Source organism: Gavia stellata, chromosome 2 (genome assembly GCF_030936135.1).
Source record: "Gavia stellata isolate bGavSte3 chromosome 2, bGavSte3.hap2, whole genome shotgun sequence".
Lineage (NCBI taxonomy): Eukaryota > Metazoa > Chordata > Aves > Gaviiformes > Gaviidae > Gavia > Gavia stellata.
The window spans coordinates 40,880,194-40,904,308 of NC_082595.1; the positions used below are offsets into that span (position 1 = coordinate 40,880,194).

A 24,115-nucleotide genomic window follows, 5' to 3' on the forward strand; every position below is an offset into this window, starting at 1 on the left:
TGATTAGTAAGGCATACAAAGTAATCAGACCTAAATTGAACAGAGTCACCATTATCTAGACATTAACCCAACCATATGGTTGTACTCAGTCTACAGTACAAAGAGGTGCATGTAGGTTGGTAAGAGCAGGATCTCCTCTTTAAGAAGCAGCAAAAGTAGTATCAGATCACCGTGATGTTATATAGCAGCACCTTTATAAATAGCCAAGCAGGGAATTTACCCACTTTTCTGTTTATCACTATCCTGCTGTGTGATGGTCTTGGAAACATAGCGGGCTGGTCCTGGGACCAAGATCTACACTGCAGGGAGTTGTATTTGGCCTCCCTAGTGTGCTAGTCTTCAAAGCTGTTTGTGCTATCATCAAGCATTTTGCAGTGTTGTATTGTTTTTGTGAGCTTATTCCCAGTGTGTACATCAATCCTGAATTGATTCAAGGCTGTTTTTAAGCCATCCTGTATGGCAGTTATTGATAGAAGAAAGCACTATAGCACACATTACATTTATTGCTCTGAAACTTTAAGAGGGATGTAAACAGTACATCAGTTTTATGCAAGCCTGTGCTGACTGAAGTTTAACTATTTACTTGCTGCTTCGAGAACTTGTACTTTGCACTTCAGTAAGAAAGCATCCCACTTACTCAGGCCAGACTTTCGTCACTGGTTTTAATCATAAAAGAAATTAAATCATAATTTCCTTATTCTTTATACTGGCTTTTGCCTTCTCATAACCCATGGCTATAATGAAGGTTCAAAGAAAAAATGGCTTTAAAAAGTCAGAAACTTCACATCTTAAATACAAAACCACTGAAATACAGCACTCCTGGCACACTCAGCAGCTCAAGCCATAGTCAATCTCAGTACAAAACACTTTAAAATGTTACACATTTTCATAGTTACAAATGTCAGGACACGTTCCCCAGTAGACTAGAGGAGCCTAGGAGCCATACGTCTGAGCCAAAAGGGAAAGCCCTCTTATGCTCACAGCCTGTCCCAGCACTGAGTAGTTATTGAATCACCCAAGGAGAGATCACTTGTGAAACTAGATCAGTAGTTAGTTTGTTATTGCAAGGAATTTTACCATTTACGTTAAATAAAAGTGTTACGACATCCATTGTGCTGTGAGACTAATGAAAGCTTTGAAATTTGGGGAAAACAGAAGTATGTTGAAAGCATTTTTAGTGCATAATTTTTGTAGTTTTAATGAAGTTCCAGGAGAATAAAAAGAAAGGAAGACAGAGGATTGAAGAAAAGGGGGTGCAAAAGATTGGGAGAAAAAGGACAGAATGAAAGAAACAAAAATGGAAGGAAAGCATTACTTGATAGGTAGTTTACCAGGAAACTTGCAAAAGGAGACAGTCAAAAAGGAACAGGCCTTCATCTGCTATTCCGTTTCAGTGAGACGCTAAATTCCGTGAGGTCAGCTGAGAACCCAGCCTGAACTTTGCTGAATCTATCTATATATTCTGCAGGTCAGCGATCCTTGCTTCCCTGTATTTTTATATACCCTGATACCATTAATTATTATGCCTCTGGTACACTCCGTAAATATTTTAAGAGTGAATCTAATACACAAAACACAGTAGTACTGTAGCTTGCTTTTGCTGATCTAGGATTCACCAGTCCTGTTGGGAGGTAACCCCGACTCTGATTTACGCACAGAATGCAACTCACAGTTAGGAATTTAGGTAATTTAAACTTTCTCCCTCCAGCACATGCAAATGACTGCAAGTACCAACAAGAGCTGCATTCTTGTAGCTGCCATCCTGCCCCCAAAGACTCTTACGTGCCCCTTACGAGATTCAGCAAAACATCTTGTTGGGGAGCTGACTTACCACGTAGTTTTCTGCCTCATGAGACTGCACAGTGAACACACCCTTCACCTATTTCTTTCCGTTTACCAAACACAACAGATTAAAAAAAATCTTAAGGACATACCTAAGAGAAACTAGGTAAACTAGGTGATGGTAAGGAGAGGTGTTGGAAATTAAGACGTCAGTTTTTATCCCTTCCTCTGGTGATTACAAAGAAGGCAGTTAATCAGCTTTATTTTTTCTAATCTCTAAAACAGTACTAACTACTGATAATAAATGTATTTAGTGATGAAATCTTTGAGGTTTTCACGTAATATGTATGAAATACACTTTGCAATATATAACTCTTGGGCCTTATTTTCCAGTGCCTTGTATCTTGTGCCAGATGTTTATACCAGTGTCTCATAAAAGCAAACTGCACATACAATACTAAGTTTCTGTGGGTTTTATGATTTATGTTCGCTATCAACCAAGTGGGAGTCATAGAGCAATATAAATTTAGGCTACAGATTGCTTCAGCAGGAAAGCTAATTTATTGCCCTGCCCTAGTTATATTCAAAACCTCCCTAGACAAGTTGTGAAGATGTTTGCCACCTTTACAGTTAGAAAGCTTTTTGCTAACAGATAACGGCAATCTGTCTTGTTGCAAATAAAGCACTTTTTATCTTCATATCCACTGAAGACTTGGAGATTCAGGTTGTTTCCTTTCTCTTTGCCAGTCTTCTGTGGTTTTGACTGCTGCTATTGAGTTCCCCTCCGTTCTGCTCTTCTCTAGGCTGAAGACCCCTAGCTCTCTAAAACTTCATCTTGTGCTTTCTTCCTTTCTGATGACTCTTTTTGCTCTCCCCTGGAGTACACTGCCTGCTTTTGCTTTCAAGAAACCTTTACTGATGTGCGGTGCTCAGAACTCGGCCCAGGATTACCCAGGCCAGATAACCCTTGCTGTTTACACACAGAGCAGGTGGACAACCACAAGTGCTTACAGGTGCGAAGGAAGTAGGTTGGTTTGACGAGTATGTTGGCCATTTCATAAACAGTAGTAATTATTAACATTAGCTATGTGGGTAATTCTCTTATTGTGCAAAGCGCTTTCAAAGGCTGTAATCATCTATTAACGGTAACGCACTTTTGTAGGAGCAGGCACGTGCCCATGCATTATTCTGCAACGCCTAATTCGGGACCTTCCAGCGCCGGCGGTGCCAGGGCAAGGCCGTGCCAGCGAAGGGCAGTGCCGGCGGTGCCAGGGCAGGGCAGCCGGGCTGGGCCAGACCCACAGCCGCCGCTCTCAGCAGCGGCCGCAGCAGAGCACAAATTCAGCTGTTTTGCTCGCTAAACTTTTGCCCTTCTTCCAAAAACGGTCATTCCAGAGCCGACACCCGCCCTCAGCGTGGCGCTGGCAGGATGGCGGGGCCCTTTCTAGTGAAAAAGATGGGGCGACGGCCTGAGGGCTGCACCCTACCCACGGCCGCCGGCGGCGGGGGAGGAAAGGGGCGGCGTGCCACAGACCGCTGCGGGCGGCCCGACCCGGCCCGGCCCGGCCCGGCCCCCTGCCGCCACCTCCCCCCTTCCTCCCGGCCCCGCCCCTGCCGCCGCCGCCGCCGCCGCCGCTTGTTGATGTTTCACTTTGTTTTAATTCCCGGGTCGCAAGATGGAGGCGGCGCTCGGACGGCGGGAGCTGCTGCTGCTGTCGCTGGCCGCCGCGCTGCTGGGCCCGGCCGCGCCGCTGCAGCTGGGCCAGGTACCGACGGGGCCGGGGCGCGGCGGGGCCAGTCCCAACCCCTGTCCCTCTGCCTCCGAGGGGTGAGGCGGACCCTGCCGGGGCGCTGGGCGGCGGCGCGGGCGTCGCTTGGCCGCAGCGGCCGCGGGGCGGCCGTGATTACCTCGGCCGCAGGCTGGCACGGCCGGCCGGGCGGTATCGCCGGCGGGAGCCGCTGGCGCGGCTGGAGAAAGCGGGCGAAGCCGGTGGCACCGAAGGGCGGTGTGCCGGGTATGAGGGTTTTTTCCCCGGCTGTAGTGCTCGGCAGCCTGAAGTCTGTTACCCCTACAGTGCTTGACCTGCTGCTCAAGTACATTTCGGTCTAGAATGTACAAAAATGGTACAAAAGGACAAAATTATGCGTCTGCCGCAGACTCGGTTACCGTGCATGTAATGTTTCCTCCCTCTCTTTAACGATTCATTTATATAGGATTTGATGTGCTGAAATAAATATCTGACAGGTTGAGGGGGAGAAAGTTACTTCTATCCAATGCAGATGCATTTATATTGTATTTTTATGCTTGTCTACCCACATCTTGATGGTTCAGTGCTATAGAAGTAGCAGTGCATTAGGTCCACATTTGCTCCTAGTGACGTCTGTACTCTTGAGCTAAACCAGGAAAAGGTTTTCGATGTATTGGTATGTTACGGGGCATTGTGCTGTCTGCTTTTCCATTCCAGTACATACGCTGTACCTTGGTAAGATTAGTTTTAAATTACATCTGGTGGCTTTTTAAAGAGCGGAAGGAATTTTTTGGGTACTACTTAGGAGATCTTCTCGGTGGGAATAAAGAGATGTGCCACGGCACTGCTGAGCTTTGACCTGTAGAATTACAGAAGAGAACTGGGTACTTCTGTCTGTACTTGAATTATGACTAAATACATCCTCTAGCTGTTATAATCGTGGCTCCAAAGTGTGAGATTGCAAAGAGGGGAGAGCTGTGTTGGGTTTGCAGTCACTTGCCTAGCCAATGTGAAGTTGCTGTCATGGGAGTAAATTAATTATGGCTTTTTCCTCCACAGTTCGTGGGATTTTTTTTAATTTACATAAAACCTTTCCGAGAAAGCCTGACAGAAGCCCTGCACTGGCACATCCTGTGCTGCAAAGCAGGATTCCTGGGCTTACTTCCTGGTTTTGGCTTCTCTGTAGGAACGTTTGAAGAGACATCTGCTTAGCTCTGATTTCAAAATGGGGATCTAGATCTTCAGACACCTATAAAAGTGCGTGTGTGCTTGAAATCAGGTGCTCTAAAGAGCAGGGAAAGCTCAGTCCTCAGATACTTTATCCTTCTGAGAGGGGAGTGCTAGCTTCAATTTGCCAGAAGATACGTGAAGTGACAATGGAATATAGAATGGTAAGCAATGCTCTTGCTTACCTTCTCCTTAGAAACTATCACACTTTCACAACAAAACTTCAACGTAATAACATTAAAGTTGTTTGTCACAGCTGGCAATTGTACAAGATGTGGAGGCACATCTGCGCATGCTATCTTTGAATCTGGAAGTGTGAGTGAGCATGGCGCGGGGTGCCGGAGCGGATCCCACGGAAGCCAGCTTGGGGTCAGAAATACAATAGGTACGTTTTAGAGTGCTAATAAGGCTTGACTTAGTAACTGGGGTGTAATGGCTTATGGGCATAGCTGTGCTGTTTGTGGGGTTGAGTTTGTCCATTTGTGACATACTGCTTAGGTCGTCTGTCAGCTCAGTTTTTTTGCTGTTTGGAAGGGTCTGTACTTTTTTAGCTTTATACTGGTGTGGTGGCGTAAGTATATGCAAAAAAGCTCTTTTAAGAGTCAAAAAGGGAACATATACATTTTTACTCCAGTATTTTTCTTTCTAAATCTCAAACTTAAAAAAAGTAACAATTTGTCTTTCCTCTTGCACTATTTCTTTTTGTACGTACAGGATCATTTTTGATGTAGAAGTAACAATACATCTTGAGAAAGTTTTGAGTAGAAGAATTGCTGGTTTTTGAGCATGAGCTGGTTTATGGTGGCCTGATAGGAGCAGAAGCACCTAAGCAGTGGGAATAGGCAGAGTGGGAATGCCACACTGACAGGTTGGCTTCAGAAGCCACGAGTTTAACAACAGTGGGCGATGGGGTCAGAATAATCTCGGTCTTTGCTCAGAATGGCTTGGAACTGCAGACTGGTTGGGAGCAGGCAGCATCAACATGTTCAGGTTTTCTTTGGATACCACGACTGTGCCCTCTACAATTCTGTGAGCCCACTGGCAGCATACTATTGATAGCTTCACATTTTGTAATTCTTGTACATGGTGTTGAAGTTTACCTTCAAGTTGATGGCTATGATGTTACAGAAACCATAGTGGAAGGACTGAGGAAAAACCTTGAAACATCGGAATAACATTTTGTAAGGCTGAAATGCTTTTGTTCAGCTCCAGAATGTGAACGCCTCGCTTGTTGTGCAATACTTGTAATTTCTTAAATAAGCTGTTTTGAAATCTGGACTGGTTTTTTTTTTTTTAAAACATTAGCATGTGTGTTTTGATTTTTCCTTCTCTTCCTGAAATTTGGATGAGCAAAACTGGATTACAGATTGATTGATATTAGACAAAATAAAAAAAAAGGCAGGGAATGATGCAACAAGACAACCAACCGCATTAAAGTAATGTGTTTTTCTGGTGGAAGGTCAAGAGTTAGGTTTTATATTTTAGAGTATTTTTTTAACGTGCTGATAGGAACTGGCCAAAAGCATAGTGGGCTGAATACTAATGCTATGTTGTTTGCTTACTCTGTTTGCCTCTTGATAATTTAGGTTTAGCAGTGTTCTTTTAAATGGCTTACTTGCCTACCAGACTTCTTTTTTTAATTTAGTTGCCTGAAAAACATTGTTTTCAGATTATTTGTTGGCTGCAAGAAACCTCTGTGTGGATGGATTGTTCCACAACAGAAGAAAGTAATCTTCACTACATCAACCATTTGAGTAGGTGTGCAGTGGGTGTAATGTATTTTAATCAAAGAAGAAACTTGTCAGTAGTGACATGCTGAAATGTTTCTTTCATTGCTTTATGCCAGTTTCTCTATTAACAGCCTGGCGCTGAACTTCATGCTTAAAAGATCTGACATCATCTTTCCCTGTATATTTGATTAAATTAAAGCAGTATGGTGCACCATGTCCTGGTGATGTGAGACTGAAGTATTGACCTTTAAAACTCCTAATAAAATATTCATAATACGAGTTGATTTAATAGGGAGACAGCAAAGGCAATTAATTCTAGCAACATATGTAGGGCAAAGGAAAGGATAAGCAATATTATACTAAGAATCATTGCAAAGCAAGGAAGGAATATAAGTGTGCTTGTTCAGGAAAGAAAAGTAAAGCAAAAGCATCATGTTAGATTTTTAGCATCGTGTTAGATTTTCGTATTAACAAAGATAGTTCAGCTTTAGTTACTTAAGCAAATACTGGATTTCATTATCTTACCCTAAATATTGTCATGAATTTTAATAATGCCAGACCTTATTGGAGAAGATTTTGTACTAAAATTTTTTAAAATGTGAGGGACTATTTCTCGTCCTGCAAACTTCTTGTACCATGATTATTTCTTAACTCAGTTATGCCTGATTGCAATGAAGACTCATCCTACAACATAGCTCTGTGTTGAGTCGGATGAAAGAATTATGAGAAGCACAGATCAGAGTCCTGGATTGCAAATATACAGTTACACTATTTGGAGCCAGTTGTCCATGTGAGTGCCAGGACTCAAATGGTAAGAGTTTGGGTGGTAGTTTTATTTGTCTGTTTGAATGCTTTTTTCCTATAATCTCTTTTTTCAAATTTAGAAACAAGTTATTAGTTTTGTCTAATTCTTATCTGTTTGGCAACCTTCATTGCACTTTGTGTTTCGCTATTGCAAACAGGATATACCAATAGTGCCTCCATAATTGCTGCGAGGGGATTGTCTGTCTTCCAAGTCTCTGTACAGCTGACCATCTTGCAAAGCACTATGCCATCTGTTCTTAGTGCTGCCTGCTCCGCTTCCCACAAGCCTTCCAGGGCAGAAAGAGCCTTGTTCGGAGAGCCTCAATAGAGAACAGCTGTGCTTTAAGTGGGCTGGTTGCTAGCAGCTGAATCTAAATGGGATTTATGTGACTAATGCAGTTGTGTAGGACTTAACAGTTACCCTATACTGGGAGAAACTGTACGGTGCACCCTGTCAGGTACCCACTGCTTGTGGAAGAAGTTTTTCTGTGATTCTGTAATCAGAGCTGTTGGAAGTTCCTGCGTGATTAGACCCAACAGCTTTGTCTGGTGCAGCGTTTTTCCTAAAAGGCTAAGATGAGGTGAAATGTTCTCCGTAGATTTGTGTGGCATTGGTATGGGGGGTCTTTAAGAATTAATGAATATTCCCTTTTAACTTATACCAGATGCTTTATATTCTTTGCTGCCATGTTTTCCTCATCTTGCTCTTCTGCTACTACTGTGATTATACTGACCCAGTTAACACTCCTGGGTTCTGTTGCAGCACATGGTGAAAAAGAAAGGATTAGAAAATGATCGCTACCTGGTTATCTCTATTGATCCAAGTTCACACAAATTCACTAGTTCACTATAATGTATGTCGCCGCACTGTTACTGCTGTTGCCTAGCTGTCCTAGAACAGAACGACATACATTTGTGGTAGAAGTGCTGTCCTCTTTACAGGTACTGTGGCCATTACCACTGTAAATATCGCTGTTGAAGCACTGAAACAGTGATGAGAAATCATAGGAAAACTCAGGAGAGACATCTACCTCTATAAAAGCATTAAGAATGATGGGGCCATTTTTAGTGTAAATTGGAGAGTTTATGTGAAGGCATTCACCAGCACAGGAAGGGATAAGGTACTGTGAATCATGGAACGGGAACATGGTTTAATGGGCATGGTGGTGTTGGTTGATGGTTGGACTTGATGATCTTACAGGTCTTTTCCAACTGTAGTGATTCTCTAATGGTAAGCTGAAAGCACAACCTGATTCCTAGGGACCTGAATTGCTTCTTGGGGCTGTCCTTTGATTCTGACTCTGTCAAAGTGCAGCTTTCTCAAATATTTCAGTGAATTCAGGACCTTTTAAATTACAGGACTGTCTGAAATTTATGTGAACTTACAATACACTTTTCAGTTTTAATAATATAATGAAAGTTATACTAACAAATTTCATACTCACAGTTCAGGCTTCTCCAGAATTTGGTAGTGCAGTTATTATGGACTACTGCAGAGGACCCATGTCCTGCTCTCAGTGACTTCATTACTACAGGATTGGCTTGCTATGCTTTTGATACACAAAATCAGTGATGTGGAGTTACTTACTTTTCTTAGTACTGAAGTGTATAGCCGTAAGACATATCTAAAGACATATCTATAAAATATTATTTTTTTCCCCCTAAATAGTGAGGTTTGTTATCGTAACATATAAAAGTATTTTCTCTGTTGAAATTAAAGGATGCTTCACAATCTATGAGTCTTCACTCCTAGGATTGGAAAGATGGGTATTTGAGTCATCACGGGAGCACTTTCCAGCAAGCGTGGCTTGTCAATCCAGGCATTTCATCATGAAAGCAATGGTACAAGAGCTATTGGCCTGCCCAGTCTGTTTCCCTCCCGGTTTACAAGCATTAACAACGTATGGCTCTTGAGTGCTTATTCATGAGCAGGCATCAAGGGGGTACCAACTGGGGTTGTGTTACAGGGGGAATGCTGTGCATCACCCATTCCCTGCTGTGGATGAAAGTGGGTCGGCTGGAATGGTGCTCTGCTCTCCTGTGAGCTGCTTGCAATAATCCCTTCCTCTTTCCCCCAGCTCTCCTTCCTGGCTTTTCATTGTGATTGGCATGCATCTTGTGGTTCTTGCCCTCGTGTAGATTTTGGTATGGGGTGTGTAGGGTCAGGAACATTGGCCACAGCAGGACCCATTGAGTTTTGGGTGCGGCACTGCAGGGAAGACCAGTGGGAAGCCATGGGAAGAAGACTGCAGTGAGGAACTCACCTCCAGGGAAGGATTACGTGAGCTGGGAGCATTAGCATAAAATCAGGAAGACTGAGTCGGAGGACTGTTATCTTCCATGGGAAGATATTGTGAAGAGTAATGAATGACATGTTCATAAATTTCAGCAAGGAAGCTTCAGGTTAGATGCTAGGAGAACTTTTAATGTTAAAGCTAGCTGAGCGCTAAGTAGTAGTTGAGGAGAGTGTGAAATGTTTGGAGGTCACTGGAGAGCTTTAAGAGTAGGTTAAATTAACTTCTGTCAGGAATGACATCAGTATAGTTGATTCTGACTCTGGAAAAGTTGGTCTTCCTCTGGTCCTCGAGATGTTTCTGTATCAGTTTGGGAATGTTTGGAGCAAGAACAATTGAAAACTGATTATTTGTTAGCACCAAACCTTTGAGATCTATTTGAAATGTTTCTTAGCAAGACTGGCACAAAGTCTTTGAGACTGCTTAGTGAAGAGACAAAACAGGAACATATGACAACTCAGCAGAATGGATGTGCAGAACATGGGAAGTCATCAGTAGAAGAACTTGTTGGATCTGGATGTGAGCTGACTGGTCATGGGAATGGCAAGAATATGAGTTCTCTGTGGCTTGTGAACACAAAACTGCAAGGCTCGTGGTGTAGCCGCTGTAGTGGAGTATTAATCATTGCTCTAAGTTATTGAGCAGCTTTATGAACCTGTGCCATTCAGCGGATGCCCCATCACCTTGCCTGTGATCAGAGGGAGATGCTGCGAGGACAGGCAGGCCATGCAGCAGATCCAATCCAACAGCTGGTGGCCATCAGAGCAAGTAGCCTGGCTCCCTCCTCCCAGCTGCGTGCTTGCGTCTCTCGTGCTTGTGTGGCTCTTCCTTGCTTGTCAAACTGACAGAAGAACAGTCCATCAAAAAAAGGTTAAGTTTTCCTGACAATTTAATGAGCCAAACTGGCTGACTGGTTTGGCATAAATGAAAGGGAAGGATGATGTGCAGGAGAGGAGAGATCTACACTGTCTCTTTTAGTGGCAGAGGCAGCAAGCTGTTAAGCTGTCTTACTTGTCTGCATGTTATGATCTATGTTTTCTAACTTTGGCAGTACAGAAGTGATCCACTGAAATATTTTAATTTCTTAAACATGTAGTATGTTCTTCAAGTGCAAGTTTTAAGTATGTACCGGAATTCATGACTCTGCTTGTGGATCCTTCGTCAACAGAATTGACAGCTGTTGAGAAGAAAATGAATCATTGCATATATAGCTCACTTTGTACATTTAACACTCAATTGTTGAGCACATTGATCTTGCCCCATGCCCTTCATTTTCAAATAAAGCATTTGCTTTAAAAAAAAAAACAAACTAGGGGGGATTTTCCTTTTTTGCAGCAGTTACAGGCTATCAGTCATTTCCTTTTTCTTGTAATCTCAGTGAGTCACTTTGTAGATGTTGAAAAAAGATTGCAAAATGCTTTCTGTGTAAAGGAAGTCAAATTTCATTTGGGGCTTAAGAACTGAATGAATGTTAAGACCGCCTCGCAAATCCATCTTTTGGGCCCTTTGAATTCCCAGAAAACAGAAAAACCTGGGAAGTCATGACACAAGGTTTTGGTAATCTGTTAAGCAGTTGGAGGGTGTAAAAGAAATACAGGTCTGAATGCTAGATAAAGACCTAAAAGTTTGTCAGGTTGGTTTTTTTTTAATATACAGAATTCTTAAATCTTGAGAAGAAAATAAGTGTTTTGAGGAAGTTACAGGATGACAGAATAGATTACATCGTATGATTATATTATTGATCTGGTTTACATTTTCAGTGCTAGACTTCCAGTTCTCTAAGTAAATCTGTAATTTTCATTTACTTTGAATAGCTAGGATTTAAGTTTTGAAGAAAAGTCAGTATAAACACCTGCTTCCTAGAAAGGGCATCAAGAAAGAGATTTCTCTTTGATCTCAGTGGCCAGAGAGTTTTCCTACTGATTTGACAAATGGGTCTGAAGCATCAATGGTAAGTCATTTCCAACTAAAAGGTTATCTGCTTTAGATTTTAAACCATGCTTCTCATGATGCCAGATTTCTGCTGAATTAGATTTGGATATTGTTTTTGAGTTTTTGTAATCCTGGCTACCTACATATACTGATTAACACCCATTGTTTTAAGGAATTTTTTTACATTATAGTAATGTTAACAACATTAACAGAATGAAGCTTCAGAAGCTCTGTGTTCATGAATTGTGACTATATTGTGCTAGGTACTGTTTATTTCAAATATTTCCTGTCTGAAAATTTAGTGTTTTATAAAAATCCCAAACAAAAAGCCTTTTTATGTATTTAAATTTTTTATTTATTTATTTTAAATTCTGGGCAAGTTCAACTTTCTGTTGAGACATGACTCACTTTTTAGCTGTTAGTTGTGAAACCATGGCTCAAACACAGAGCTAAAGAAGATGCTGAAGGTATAGAGAAGTTTTCCAGAGGAAAATGAAATGCAATTAGAAGCATTGAAGGCTCCCAAAAGGCAAATAAGGAGCTTAACATTATTTTTGAAGAGGTGACTCAGGAAAGCAGTGTGGCAATCATTACTTTTGGCTTTGTCTGAGAGAGGTTTGGCTTTTGTATATAGGTTTTGTCAGGGGCGGGCCTGGGAGATTTAAGGTCCCATCTGCAAAAGAACCCCTGAAATTACAAGGGTGAAATGAGAGGACAGAATGAATAAGTCGATAAATTACAGCAATTAGGGTTTGAAAGAAGGAAGCAAATCCCCATTAGCTGTAAGTTTGGAGGTGTCCCATGTAGCATAATTTGAGAATGATAACCAAAGAAAAGAAACAGCATTACTGCTGATACTGAAAAAACTGAGTGTTCATTAGTATAGGCTAACGTGTATTAAATAGTCTTCAAGGTGAAACATGAAGTGGAGCACTTAAAAAACATTTACAGAGAATCTGACTTTTACCTTGTATTATCTATTATTTTTCAGCTAATATGAGAGACTTCTTTTCCATTATATCTATGTGAAACAAGTTCTGAGAATAGCTTGATCATTATTAACTTATCTTTATTTAAAAAAACCCCACCTTTATACATAAGGGCATGCAGCTGTCACTCTTTCTCATCAATCCTCTTTGTTAAAAAGAGAGGGAAAAAAACCCGCAACCCTTAAATGAAACAAGTAAGCATATTCCTTTTTCTTCTGTCTGCTGGATAGAAACCGTGGGAATGTGCTCTGGGGATTGTACATTGTCATTCTGTCAGGACAGTGTGTGAAAGCTGCCTGTGGCCTGCAGTGGCTTATGTCTTTCTTCAGAAACTTACATCTCTTCTCACTGTTTTCCAGGAAACTATCAGAGTCAATGTTATCATGTTGAAAACCAATGGAGAATTTCACAAAGGGCAGGTTTGTCCAGTTTTTCTAATTATTCAGTGAATCAATATGCAGTGAAACAAAGTCTGCATGTGGATGCAAATATATCGTTTTGTCTGACATCAGTCAGTAGAAAGCGTGTTCCTCTGAGAACAGAATTGTAGCATAGGGCCAGGAATTGTATGCTCATTCTGTCTGTCTTTCTTTCAGGTTGTTTTTAATATCACCTATGTTAATGGACAGGTATATCTAAATGATTTTCCTATGAAAAGCGGGGTTGCCCACATAACGTGTCAAACAGTAATATGTGAGTATTCTCTCTTTTTTGGTTCCCCCCCGGGGTATTTGCTTCCCTGTTATTTAGTAACCAAAGCTTACAATGACTACATGTTCTTGAACTCTGCAAACCTGAGCATTGTAGAAGCAAATAATTTCCCAAGGTAGGATAATTTTGCTACTGAAATGGGTGGAAAAAAAATCTTACTGTCTTGTTCTCAAGTCACATTCATATGCTTATGTGTAAATGGTCTAATCTGAAATCCAGACTCTGCCTATCTTTTCAGAAGAATGTTTTGCACTACAAGCTAGACAATGTAAACAGAAGGATGCAACTCCACCCTGCAAATGGCTGTGTCCCTAGGTTGGTTGGCATATATCCAAAAAGAGATTCAGTAACAACACTATGAATTATTGTTAGGAAGATCTTTTATTTGTCTCATTTCTGTGTGTATTGACAAACAAGTTTCTGCTGGGTAGGATATTATAACACAAATACTGCAGTTTTGCTAGGGTCCTGCAGTGGTTAGTGACTTCAACTTATCTTGAAACTGCTATTTTTTCTGCTGATTCAACACTACACCTTTTGGGAATGACCAGAAAGTACTGTGATTTTTTTTTTTTGGGGGGGGATACAGAGAGCATACTGTATAATTAACTAAACAAGGGCCATTATGCTCATTTGATTTAAGTTTCTGTTGTATTCAGCATGATCTCTTGATGGATCAGGTGCAGTCAGTCTCTAACTTGGTTTCTGAGGTCATCCTCTCCTTATAATCAGACATTTACTTAGAAAGTACTAATGCTTTTTCTAAATTGCTTCTCTGAGCCATGAACTTGTTTCTTGAACCCTTCTTTCCCAAGCATGATCAATTATTAATTTGACACTATTTCTTTTCTGGAGATGGAGAGCTGTAATTAATTTCTCCATTTCTGGGACAGTTATGTTCCTATTGCTTCTATTTTTTCTATCCTAGGGTAGAAAACCATGGCAAAATGTCATTTTACCTGCAAGATAATTGACACCAGAAAAATAGATATGATTTTATTGACTAATTCTGAGAGATGCTGAGGACTCTACTGTAGTTCCTATTCCTTTCCCAAATCATAGTTGTATAGCTTGCAGTGACTACAATTATGAACATGAATCTGAAACAGTGAGAAAAATACTGATTTCACCTGAGACCTAGGAACGTGGAACTCTCTATCTCCATGTTTGGGTTTGAGTCCTCAGCACAATAACTCCCTCTGTTATCTGCAAAGTAATGTTTATACTATTTGCTTACTAAATCCTTGATGATAGATTCAGATAATGTTTGTGAAATGCTAAAGGAATATCAAGATACTTGTTACCTGTTAACAGAGGGGAAAAATACTCCTGTATGTATGTAGAAATCAAACTTGAGCCAAATATTCATGCTCTTGAATATTTGAGACCAAGTCTCCTGAATGGTATTGTCTTGACACTGTTGTCAGATCATGCCTGGCACCTATATCCCCACTTGACATTCCCACAAATGTAAAGCATGAGCGTCTTTCACCCCTGTTGAATGTAGTGGGGATTGAGCAGCCTGACACATGAAAGGTTGGGACCACTGGGAGTTTCAGCTACTTGGCATCTTTCAGGCTTTGGTCCTTTAATGTCTGTTTGCTGCTGTAAGTCAGAAGACATTCAGCAACCTCATTAGTGCTCTAGCTCACAACTATAGGGAACCTTTCTCTCTAACCTCTTTCTCTCCTCCTGCCGCTTATTTTTGCAATGGAAGATATTGCTAAATGATGCCAAAAAGTATTTTTCTATATTTAAAATAAGCAAAATAGCTTTATGAGGAAAGGGGTCATTGCACAAAAGTAATGAACACACTGAGTTGGTACTGTGTAACAGGACACTAGTCTGACATTCCGCAAGGTTGCCTCTTAGGCTCAGCACTGCAAGTGGCACACACAGCACTAGTGGCTTAGAAACAGGGGCCATTTCAGTCTCAGTTCACATACCTTGCGATCTGCACGCTGGAGAGATCTGCCACCTCCCAGTCTTGCAGTTCTGCAGCACTTCAGAGTTCTAGCATGCCCTCAGCTGTAGTAGAGGCATGGTAGTTGGGAAAAGGATACTAACTCTATGCAAAAACAGGGTAGAAAGGCAGTTCTTTGTGTACTTGTGGAATATTAAGTTGTTGACATAGCTGAAAGCTTTTGGGGAGGAAGAGAGTTTGAGGCGTCACGGTCACATATGAAAATGGGCTAGGGGGGAGAGAAAACATGTATGAGGGAGCTGACACTCATCTTGAGTAGCATATGCAGTGTGTGTGGAAAAGAGCATATTTGTTTCTGTATTGAGAGGAAGGGGAATGTGTGAATCAAGATGTTTACACAGGTGGCTGTCTGGGCTGTGGCATTACTCTTATGAACTCCTTTGGACAACTAAAATAAGAACGCAGCGATAGTGAAGCTGAAGAGTGCTGCTTAGAGTGCTTAAATGCAAACCTCAAAGGCAGGGATGCAACACTGATTGCCAAGCTCCCTCAGTCTGGCGATCATACAGTGCTGCAGTTGTCTGCTGTGTTATATCATGAGACCTGCTCTGAGTTTCAGTTGGTGATATACTGGTAAAAAAATAATGGCATCTCTTTTACCTGTTGCCCAGATTACTACTGCTTATAACAGCAGTTACTGGAAGTGTTAAGGACATCAGCAGAGTGCAGACTTTCATACAACTGTTCAGGGATCTCTGGTTTGATGCTAGTGGTCTTCTGTAGTTGTAATGACTTTTCCATTCAGATGCTATGTGTGCAAAGGCATCTGTGTCAGAGTTGCAACTGTTCGCCCCACAGTTGTATACTGCTTTCTGGTTGGGGTGGTTTTTCTCTTTGAAAACCGTGAAATTGTGTGTTGACAGTGGAGAATGGAAACTTGGATAACTTACCAGATCAGCAGCGCCTGGGAACTGTCAGTGTTCGCATCATGGTTCATGAGTGGCCTTTGGCATCCAGTTCTGATTTGCAGCTGATTGTCATTCAGGAAGAAGTGACAGAAATTGATGGAAAACAGGTAAAAAACCCCCCCAACATTCTGCTTGTTTTTAATTTAGGAGAGACAAGTAGTTACCAAGGATTAAAAGGTTTTCATGTGTCTGGCTGGTGGTTAGAGCACAAAGTATATAATGCTAGCTAGCACAGTACTGAGGGAGATAATGCCAACCTAAGTTGCCTGTATAGTAGTGGGGGTGTTTCATGAGGAGACTTCAAGTTTTAATGCTTCTGTTCGTATTTTAATTATTAAGTGTTGGATGGCTTTCCCTTAAGCTTGTTAGCATAACATTAACTCTGTCACATGCTCTTCCAACAGTGGGTTTATGCAAGCAAAGTCAGACTCACAAGCAATACTTCATTTACAAAATAACATACAAAATAAATTAAAGGGGCATGAGCTCGTTCTGAGTCCTGAGGTTTTCCCCACTGTTTATTCCAAGCTAACAAAGCATTTCAAGCATGTAGCATGGGGAACAGCTTGCAGCAGCAAACTCTTATAGCAGGTGGGCTTGTGAAAGCCCACAACACCTGAGAGCTTACTCTCAGAATATTTTGCATGTAAGATAATTAATTCATTTGAATAAAAATCTTGATAATGAACACAGATTTTGAGATGAACAGAAAAAAAAATCTAACTGTATTTGCACAAATACCAGTGAATGTGAGTGGTTACAATTTTAGTTGAGATTGGAATGTACAGAACTGAGTTCCTAAAATCACCTGTAAGGTATAGTTATTTTTCCAACCAGAGGGGTTCTGGAGAGAAGATACAGCTGCTGAAGCCAGCAAAAGTATCAAATTTTTGTTTCAGTACATGTCAGCATCTCACATGTGGCCAGGCTCTTCTGAAGCTGGCTTATGTTCTGCTGCCTTTTTTTTTAAAAGGAAAATTGTGATAATAGCATTGATCCTTAATTAATTGCATGGTCAGCATGTAGTATTTTTTACAGGGATCTGCATCATGTCAGAATTTTAATCTGTTAATGAAAATTCCCACTGAGAAGGTTTGAAGCTTTTCTAATGAGGTGTATATTCCACTGTTAGGAGGCTAATATATCCTGATTTGATTCAGTTGTTGCATAGTAGTGTTGCTGTATTTCAGATCTCAAACTAGACATCACAGTGCATTTCAGATTTTCATAGGGACCTGGTAAGAACAACCAGAAAGCTAATGCTGTTTCCTTAATTGTTTCTCTAAGTCAAAAGCTTTCCATCTTTCCCATTAGTTATCAGCTGACAGTAATGATCATCTGTTTTCATTGCATTGTTCTGAGCATGTTCGAAGCAAAAGGAAAGCGTGAGTGAAACTGTATCACATGCTTCATTCCTCTTTTGTTAGTTATATTTCTATGTAGCAGTTACAATTATAGTCACAAGCACTCTGGATTTCTTTCAGTTCTTGGCCTCACAATGCAGTTATTGATGTTAGTAGGAGGTATACTGAATGTGTTCTATATAAGCAATGCTTGCAGTGATTATTAAGTGAAATAGGTCCAGTGCATCACTCTAAGAGGAGGAAGGAAACTATTCTTTCGGTTACTGAAAAAAAGCAACATTACTGTACAGAAGTGTCAGTCTTGCCTCAGCAACACTTTCAATGTTTGCAAGTGCTTTTTCACTACCTACTTGAGTTTTCCATGCCCTAAAATGCTTCCCTGAAAGAGGATTGTAATGAGCTGTGTAAGACTTGGTTAAAAGCCCATGGAGTGACTACCACGTGCTTTTGCAGGGAGAGAGCGAGCCAGTCTGTTAAGCGTATTTTCTAACGTGGTATAGTTTTTATGTACCACACTTCCACAAACAAAGAATACTAATTCATGTTATAATATCGCTATGTCTAAATCATAATCGCTTGGAGTTTTCTGTGATGTATTTGTTTTCTCTGCCAGCCTACTCCACTCTTACTTTAAACTCAGTAATATCAACACGTTTGCATCTCTTGTAGGTTCAGCAGGAAGAAGTAACAGAAATAGATATTTTAGTAAAGGACCTGAGAGTACTTAGACATTCAAACTACACTGTCCCTTTGAAAGAGAGCATGCTGTATTCCATCCCAAGGGAAAACGACATGTTATTTACACTTCCCAACCTCTCAGGAAAAGGTATCTTTCTTAGCTGTTACATAGTATTTGTATTCATAGTTGATGTATTGCTTTACAAGGGTGAAAGAACATCATTATTCCTGTGTTTTGCATAGTGAAACAGTTTCTTCATTAACAGGGAAGTGTTTTGTTTTGTGTGGCTTGTTTTTTGGGGGGTTTATGCCTAAATTAAACTCTTCTACATTCTAGGTATTTTGGTTGTTTGTTTTCAAATCTGTTCTCCTTTGAAGCACTTGGTACTTGTCAGTCTGCAACCCATATCACAGGAATAAGTTTTTCTCTCAGCGCTGTGATGGAAGTTTCCCTAAAGCTCCCCCTTATTCCTGAGAATGAAAGAGAAAACTGGAGAGGAAATACCTCTCTGGGTTACTTCCAAAGCAGAGAATAGCTTTATGTTTTTAAACTTGAATAACTTAAAAGCAAGAGAAGTTATTTGATGCTATAATATCACTTCAGTTTTGTTTAATCAAAAACTCTCAAGGATTTCGTAGGAGATGAATATTTTGATCTACTTCCTCACCTTTTAATCTGGCGACAGCTGAAATTTACAGCTAAGGGCACAGCTCAAGGCTGCACTGTAACACTGCTTCTGCTTCTTACCAAGTTCACTACTCAAAAAAAAAAGTTAGCTTTCTGTGTTCTTGCTGTAAATGTGTGAGAACTGTATCATAAGTACAGAAATGCAGCATGTTGTTGTTTTCCTGAACACTGAGTCAAATAAAAAGCAAGCCCCCCACTAAATCTAGCTTTTCTTCTTCAGATATTCAAGATCCACTGCAAACTACCAGTCAGTACCTCATCTGGCAAGTAGAAACTACAGTAGATGAAGAGACATTACCTGGCAAGTTACCAGAGACCCCTCTTAGGATAGAACCTCCATCTTCTTACAAGGTAGTTTTGTTGTTTGTTTGTTTGTTTTAATTATTAGAATATAACTTTAAAGACTGATCTAGAAAGGAGAAGCAGTTTTTTCCCTCCCTCTGTTTTTTTCCGTTTCTCCAGAGATGAAATGCATACAGCTTCATGACATTTCTAGGAGGAAGAGTTGTAGTAACGTGCTGCAGATAGAGCTGAATGTTATTCAGTATTACAGTTTGAGGGAATAAACTCCCTTCCCCATTTTTAGCATTGTCTACAGAAACACATACAAATATTATGTTTTCCTCCTTTGTGGATGTTTACAGAACAAAACAAACAGATACAGCATTGTTAGGATTCAGATAGTGGGTTTTCCTCATGTAAAGACCAACCACAACATCTATTTAAAGATGGTAAGAAGGTATATAACATTCCTAGGCCTTTGTCCTTGGTCCTTTATTTTTAATTTGAAAAAAAGCAACGTGGTATGTAATAACTAATTTCTGGAACAGAGAATTGCCATTCCTACTTAACCTAGTATTGACTTCTCAGAGTACTGTTTTGCTGATTTATATTTCTTAAAGACCAGGATTTTCTATTGTGTGAGGTATCTGACAGTAACTGACTTCCACAGAAGTCTAAGAAATCCCTACAGCCAACCACAAAGAACAGACTTTTACAGACATACTCTAGGAAACTTAAAAAACCCCAACTTCCTAAATTACCCCTTAGCAGTGAGAAATTGTGTTTGTTTTTTTTAAAGTCCAGTAGGAATCAAATGGGTTTCAAAATCCTGCAAAGTTCTGACCTCACAGGTACTTCATGAGTGAGTTGTGATGTTTACATTATACCAAGCTAAGCATTTATAACAATTTCAAATACTGTTTAGCTTTAAATTACATCAGTTTTTTTCTCACTGCTTGAGTGCTTACCCCTCTGGGAGATGGGCCAGTGGTCTCACCTGCTGCAAGAAACACAGTAACAGCTTGAGAAGTTTCAGTTCCAGATTAGGTAAGGATGGGCTTGATGGTCTCCTCTGTGACCTACTACTGAGACAAGAGGGCCAAAACAGTAAGCTGAAAGTTACAGACAGGCTAGAGAAGGTGCCACCCCTCTCCTGGGCTGTCAGTAACCCTTTCCCAGCTGTACACTGCCATGGTATCATAGCTTCCTTACACCTAGGCCAAATAGCTCACCCTTCACCTGCGCTGTTCAAGTATTTTCCAAAGTGGCCTTTCCTTGCAGGGAACTCTGCTAGGATGAGCAGAGAACTAAACCTTCCAAACTTTGTTGATGAAAGAGGTCTGAGTCACCAGTCAATTCCATCCTGCTTTTATGTATGTTTAAGCATACATAAATTTAAGTAAAACTATCACCATGTAATGTGATTTACCAGTAGCTACATAAACTGCACTTGCCAGGTTTTGCAATCTATCTTTTTATTTTTACCTGTTCGGTTGTAGGTGATGTGCCAGTGGGTGGAAGACTTGAGAAAAGGGTTGTGCAGATTCTGGTTTCGATCTTTACCCATCTTCTTTAGTTTGATGGAAGTCATTGTAGTTGGAGTTGTTGGAGCAGCTCTTATTCTCAAAGTCTTAAAGGTGATTTTCCCTTCCTGTGAAAACAAGTAAGTAACTTTTCCTGTTTTTTTTCCTCTGATGAAGGCAAAACATTAAGTAAAAAAATCTTTCAAGCAGCAGCCCAATTCTGTAGGAAGATGATGGCAAAAATTCAGTGAAAAGTCTGCCGCTAACTTTCCATTCCAAGTGACTTTTTGACACATGGGCATTTCAGAGGAACATAGGAAAATCTGCCATTGGAAAAGTCTTTTAGCTTGGCTGTCATACTACCAAATTTTTATCAAGTCTTCTAAGGACTACATTGTGAGACACTGTTAACATAGCTCCGAGAGAGGAGGGTAGAAGCTAGAGCTAAACAATTCCAACAACTCTAAATCTTTTCATGCTCCCACTGTGTTGGAGTTATTGTAGTAGTTATGAAAGGCCTCAAATTTAGCATTGCAAATTTGTATGGGAATTCTCCAAGGAGGAGTCACCTACGTAGGCAGCTTACAAGCCATAGCAATAGGTGCTAGCATTGGTGGCAAAAGGTCATAAATAAAGGCAGGTGGCTTTATTCACTCAGTTCTTTTTCAGAGAAGCAAGCTCTCAAATCAAGGGGTGGAAAGATGAATTAGTAACTGCAGCTAAGAAATCAGGATAGATTTAGTGCTGGAATGGGCAAGCATGTACATTTTAAAGCAACCTAAGTCAGGTCTGGAAGACCTAAGCTTTGGAACCATACATTCTTTCAGAAGTGACTGACAGTGTAGCATGCTTCATCACCCACAACACGCACAGCTGATGTCTTCAACTGCAACTGACCAGCTGTGCTTCTGAATGGCCCTGAGTGCAGTTAATTTATGTAGCCACCCACAGATACAAGTGGCCTTGGTCCTTCTGATAGAGCTAGAAAAATGGAGGGTTGGAAGATCAGGAAGGTTGGAAACTGCAGTGACAAAAAAGACCATGCTTCCCCCTGATGTTTCACAAAGCCTTCTGTCAGTTTGGAGTGCTTCTTGTAACTAACTTGTTAGAACAGAAAAAGTGCAGAAACACTTTGTACCACTCCACCCCCCCCAGCAGTAAGTAGCTTAACACTGCCATGTGTGAAACTTTGAACTAAGAAGAACTAGGGAGAAAAATTCTAATCCCCATAAACTGTTCAGCAAAGTGCCTGATGGCCTGTTGTCCATGGCAGAGGAACCAGCCTGCAGTAATTTCTCTTCCCACTGGAGAACGTGGGGCTTGTCAGAGCATTGCAAGAAATTGTAACACTGGAAGGATGGTCCTCCCCCCCTTTTTAAAACAAACAAACACACCACAAAAAAAAACCCCACCACACAGTCATTTTCTTACTACCTGTATAAAGCAGTCCTGTAAAAAGTGGTAAAGGTTTAATTCTAAACCAGCAAGAATGAGTAGGTCTCATTTGGTGAAGGACACAATTGCAGATGCGAATCAGGACCTCAGCCCAAGTCTTTAATGCCATTCTACAGCACACGGATAAAACTAGAGGCTTTAGCTAGTCTTAGATAATTAGGTGCAAGAGCCTGACAAAGTAGGTCCTGACAGCAGACAGTTTTAGGCTACTATGAAATTGAGCATATAGACCCTACGCTGCTGATATTTCAGCTGTAGAAACTGGGTGAAGCAACCCCTCTGAAAGCACAACTGGTATGTTTTGGAACCAGTTTCCCATCAAGTTTTCATTCTACCTTCATAAAAGAGGTATTATGAGGGTAATACTTGATGCATTGATTTAAACTAAGTAAGTTTGGGGAGTTTAAGAATAAATCTAATTTTTAGAACACAAAATTGTTTTGTATATCATTTTCTAATGCCAGGTAATCTTATCTTTCAGAGGCATCCTTCTCCTGGATCAAGTCAGCTTTGTACCTGTGATTACCATCAGCTTGCCTTCAGATCTTTCAGACAGGAAAAATAATTTAGATGAGAAAGCATGTACTTAATACTATGTTTACTTTGGAGTTACTGTTTTCTTAAAAACAAGTTTTTAGTTGACCTGAAATTTGGCACTTGATCTTAATACTTTGTTTCCTACTAAGAAAACTAAGTCAGTTGATTAATTGGTAAAGGGACACTCAGCCTGAGGCCCAAAGCTGACTTCCCTGTGCCTCTCTGTAAACATGCAGCCTTTTCAGAAGCTTCAAAGTAGAACAGCTTTCCACCCTGAGGGCTACCATTGGTTTTAACTTCTGTGAAGTCACTTTTCCACACCTCAGACAGGATGGTGGCTGCCTTCATGCCCATAGATAAACCAGGTCAGCTATCCTGAATAGCGAGATGATGAAATTCAGGGTGTCCTGAAGTCTCCAGATAGCATTCTTCAGAAAAGGACGAAGGAGTATCACAAACATCAGCTGTGCCTGCAAGCCTAAACAAAGCTGCCCAACCCAATTTCAGGTCTCTGAGGGTTGAGTGTGCCTTGCAAGGAAAATATTTCTACCAAACATTTGTGTTACTCAAATAATTTGACGTTTTATATATGCAAAACAAATTAAACAGGCAGATTTATATTACAAGCACTTTACACATTTATGGCCCCTTCCACTCATAAAAATTGTTAGCACTTGTAAACAATGTGCTTTTTGTATCTGTGACAGCAGTACTATGTGAAGTCTCAAAAGAAAAAAAAGAAAATTCTACAGAAGTACTGGCTTACTATTGCTAAGTAGGCCCAGTCTGCCCATGCTGATTTGTACTGTTAATGTTTTTCAAATAAACTTTTAAATTGTTTATTAGACTGTGTTCATGTGTGGATTGATACTTAGTTACATAAAACAGCAGTTTACCAACTGTGTTAGATGCAGGGTACAATTTGGTTTTTTTTAGCTTTTCATTGCTCTTTTTACAAAAATTGTTTGTCAGAAGAAGGGCTAGGAAAAAACCAAAACCTTAACTGCCTGCCATTAGACTGACCACAGTTATCATTTGAGTGATCAGAATTATTCATGTTCAGCTTAAGTTGTTATAGTGAGGGAGGAAAGCTAGGGTTTCCAACACACACACACCCCCCTTAAGGAAAGATTATCATAAGCTTAACAAGATCTCTGAGTTATTCAGATACATGTCCTTCCTGTGACAGGAACAACTTAAGAGTTGTCTCAAACTGACAGCACTGCAGTGGTAGAAGAAACATTTCTAACACTGGACTGACCTGAAAAACAAAAAACACTACCAGCAGTGCAGGGTGGTATATGTCAGCAGAAGATAACAGGGATGCTGCTCAAACTTTCTTTTGAATTTTATTTTTTGTTCTAGCACCTTGTGAGTTTGTACTTTGCATTTACTTCCTCAAGCTCAGTGTCACTAGAGTGTAGGATCCCAAACATCTGCCAGATACCCATCTGAGGAAGGATTGTTGAAGGGGGAAGA

At 40.6% G+C, this 24,115-nt stretch overlaps 1 protein-coding gene across 1 annotated transcript; it reads left to right on the forward strand.

Annotated features, from left to right (window-relative positions):
* The first annotated feature begins 3,458 nt into the window (after positions 1–3,458).
* Positions 3,459–23,412, forward strand: GINM1 (glycosylated integral membrane protein 1). Its single transcript, XM_059835524.1, has 8 exons — positions 3,459–3,548; positions 12,866–12,925; positions 13,103–13,199; positions 16,065–16,216; positions 18,143–18,299; positions 19,060–19,190; positions 20,621–20,784; positions 22,581–23,412. The coding sequence occupies exons 1-8, from the start codon at positions 3,459–3,461 to the stop codon at positions 22,687–22,689; spliced, it is 960 nt and encodes a 319-aa protein (XP_059691507.1). The 3' UTR covers positions 22,690–23,412.
* The last annotated feature ends 703 nt before the right edge of the window (positions 23,413–24,115 follow it).

Coding starts and splice junctions, on each gene's coding strand:
- GINM1 (XM_059835524.1), top strand. CDS start 3,459: ATGGAGGCGGCGCTCGGACGGCGGGAGCTGCTGCTGCTGTCGCTGGCC. Junction 3,549..12,865: donor CGCCGCTGCAGCTGGGCCAG/GTACCGACGGGG, acceptor ACTGTTTTCCAG/GAAACTATCAGAGTCAATGT. Junction 12,926..13,102: donor GAGAATTTCACAAAGGGCAG/GTTTGTCCAGTT, acceptor TCTTTCTTTCAG/GTTGTTTTTAATATCACCTA.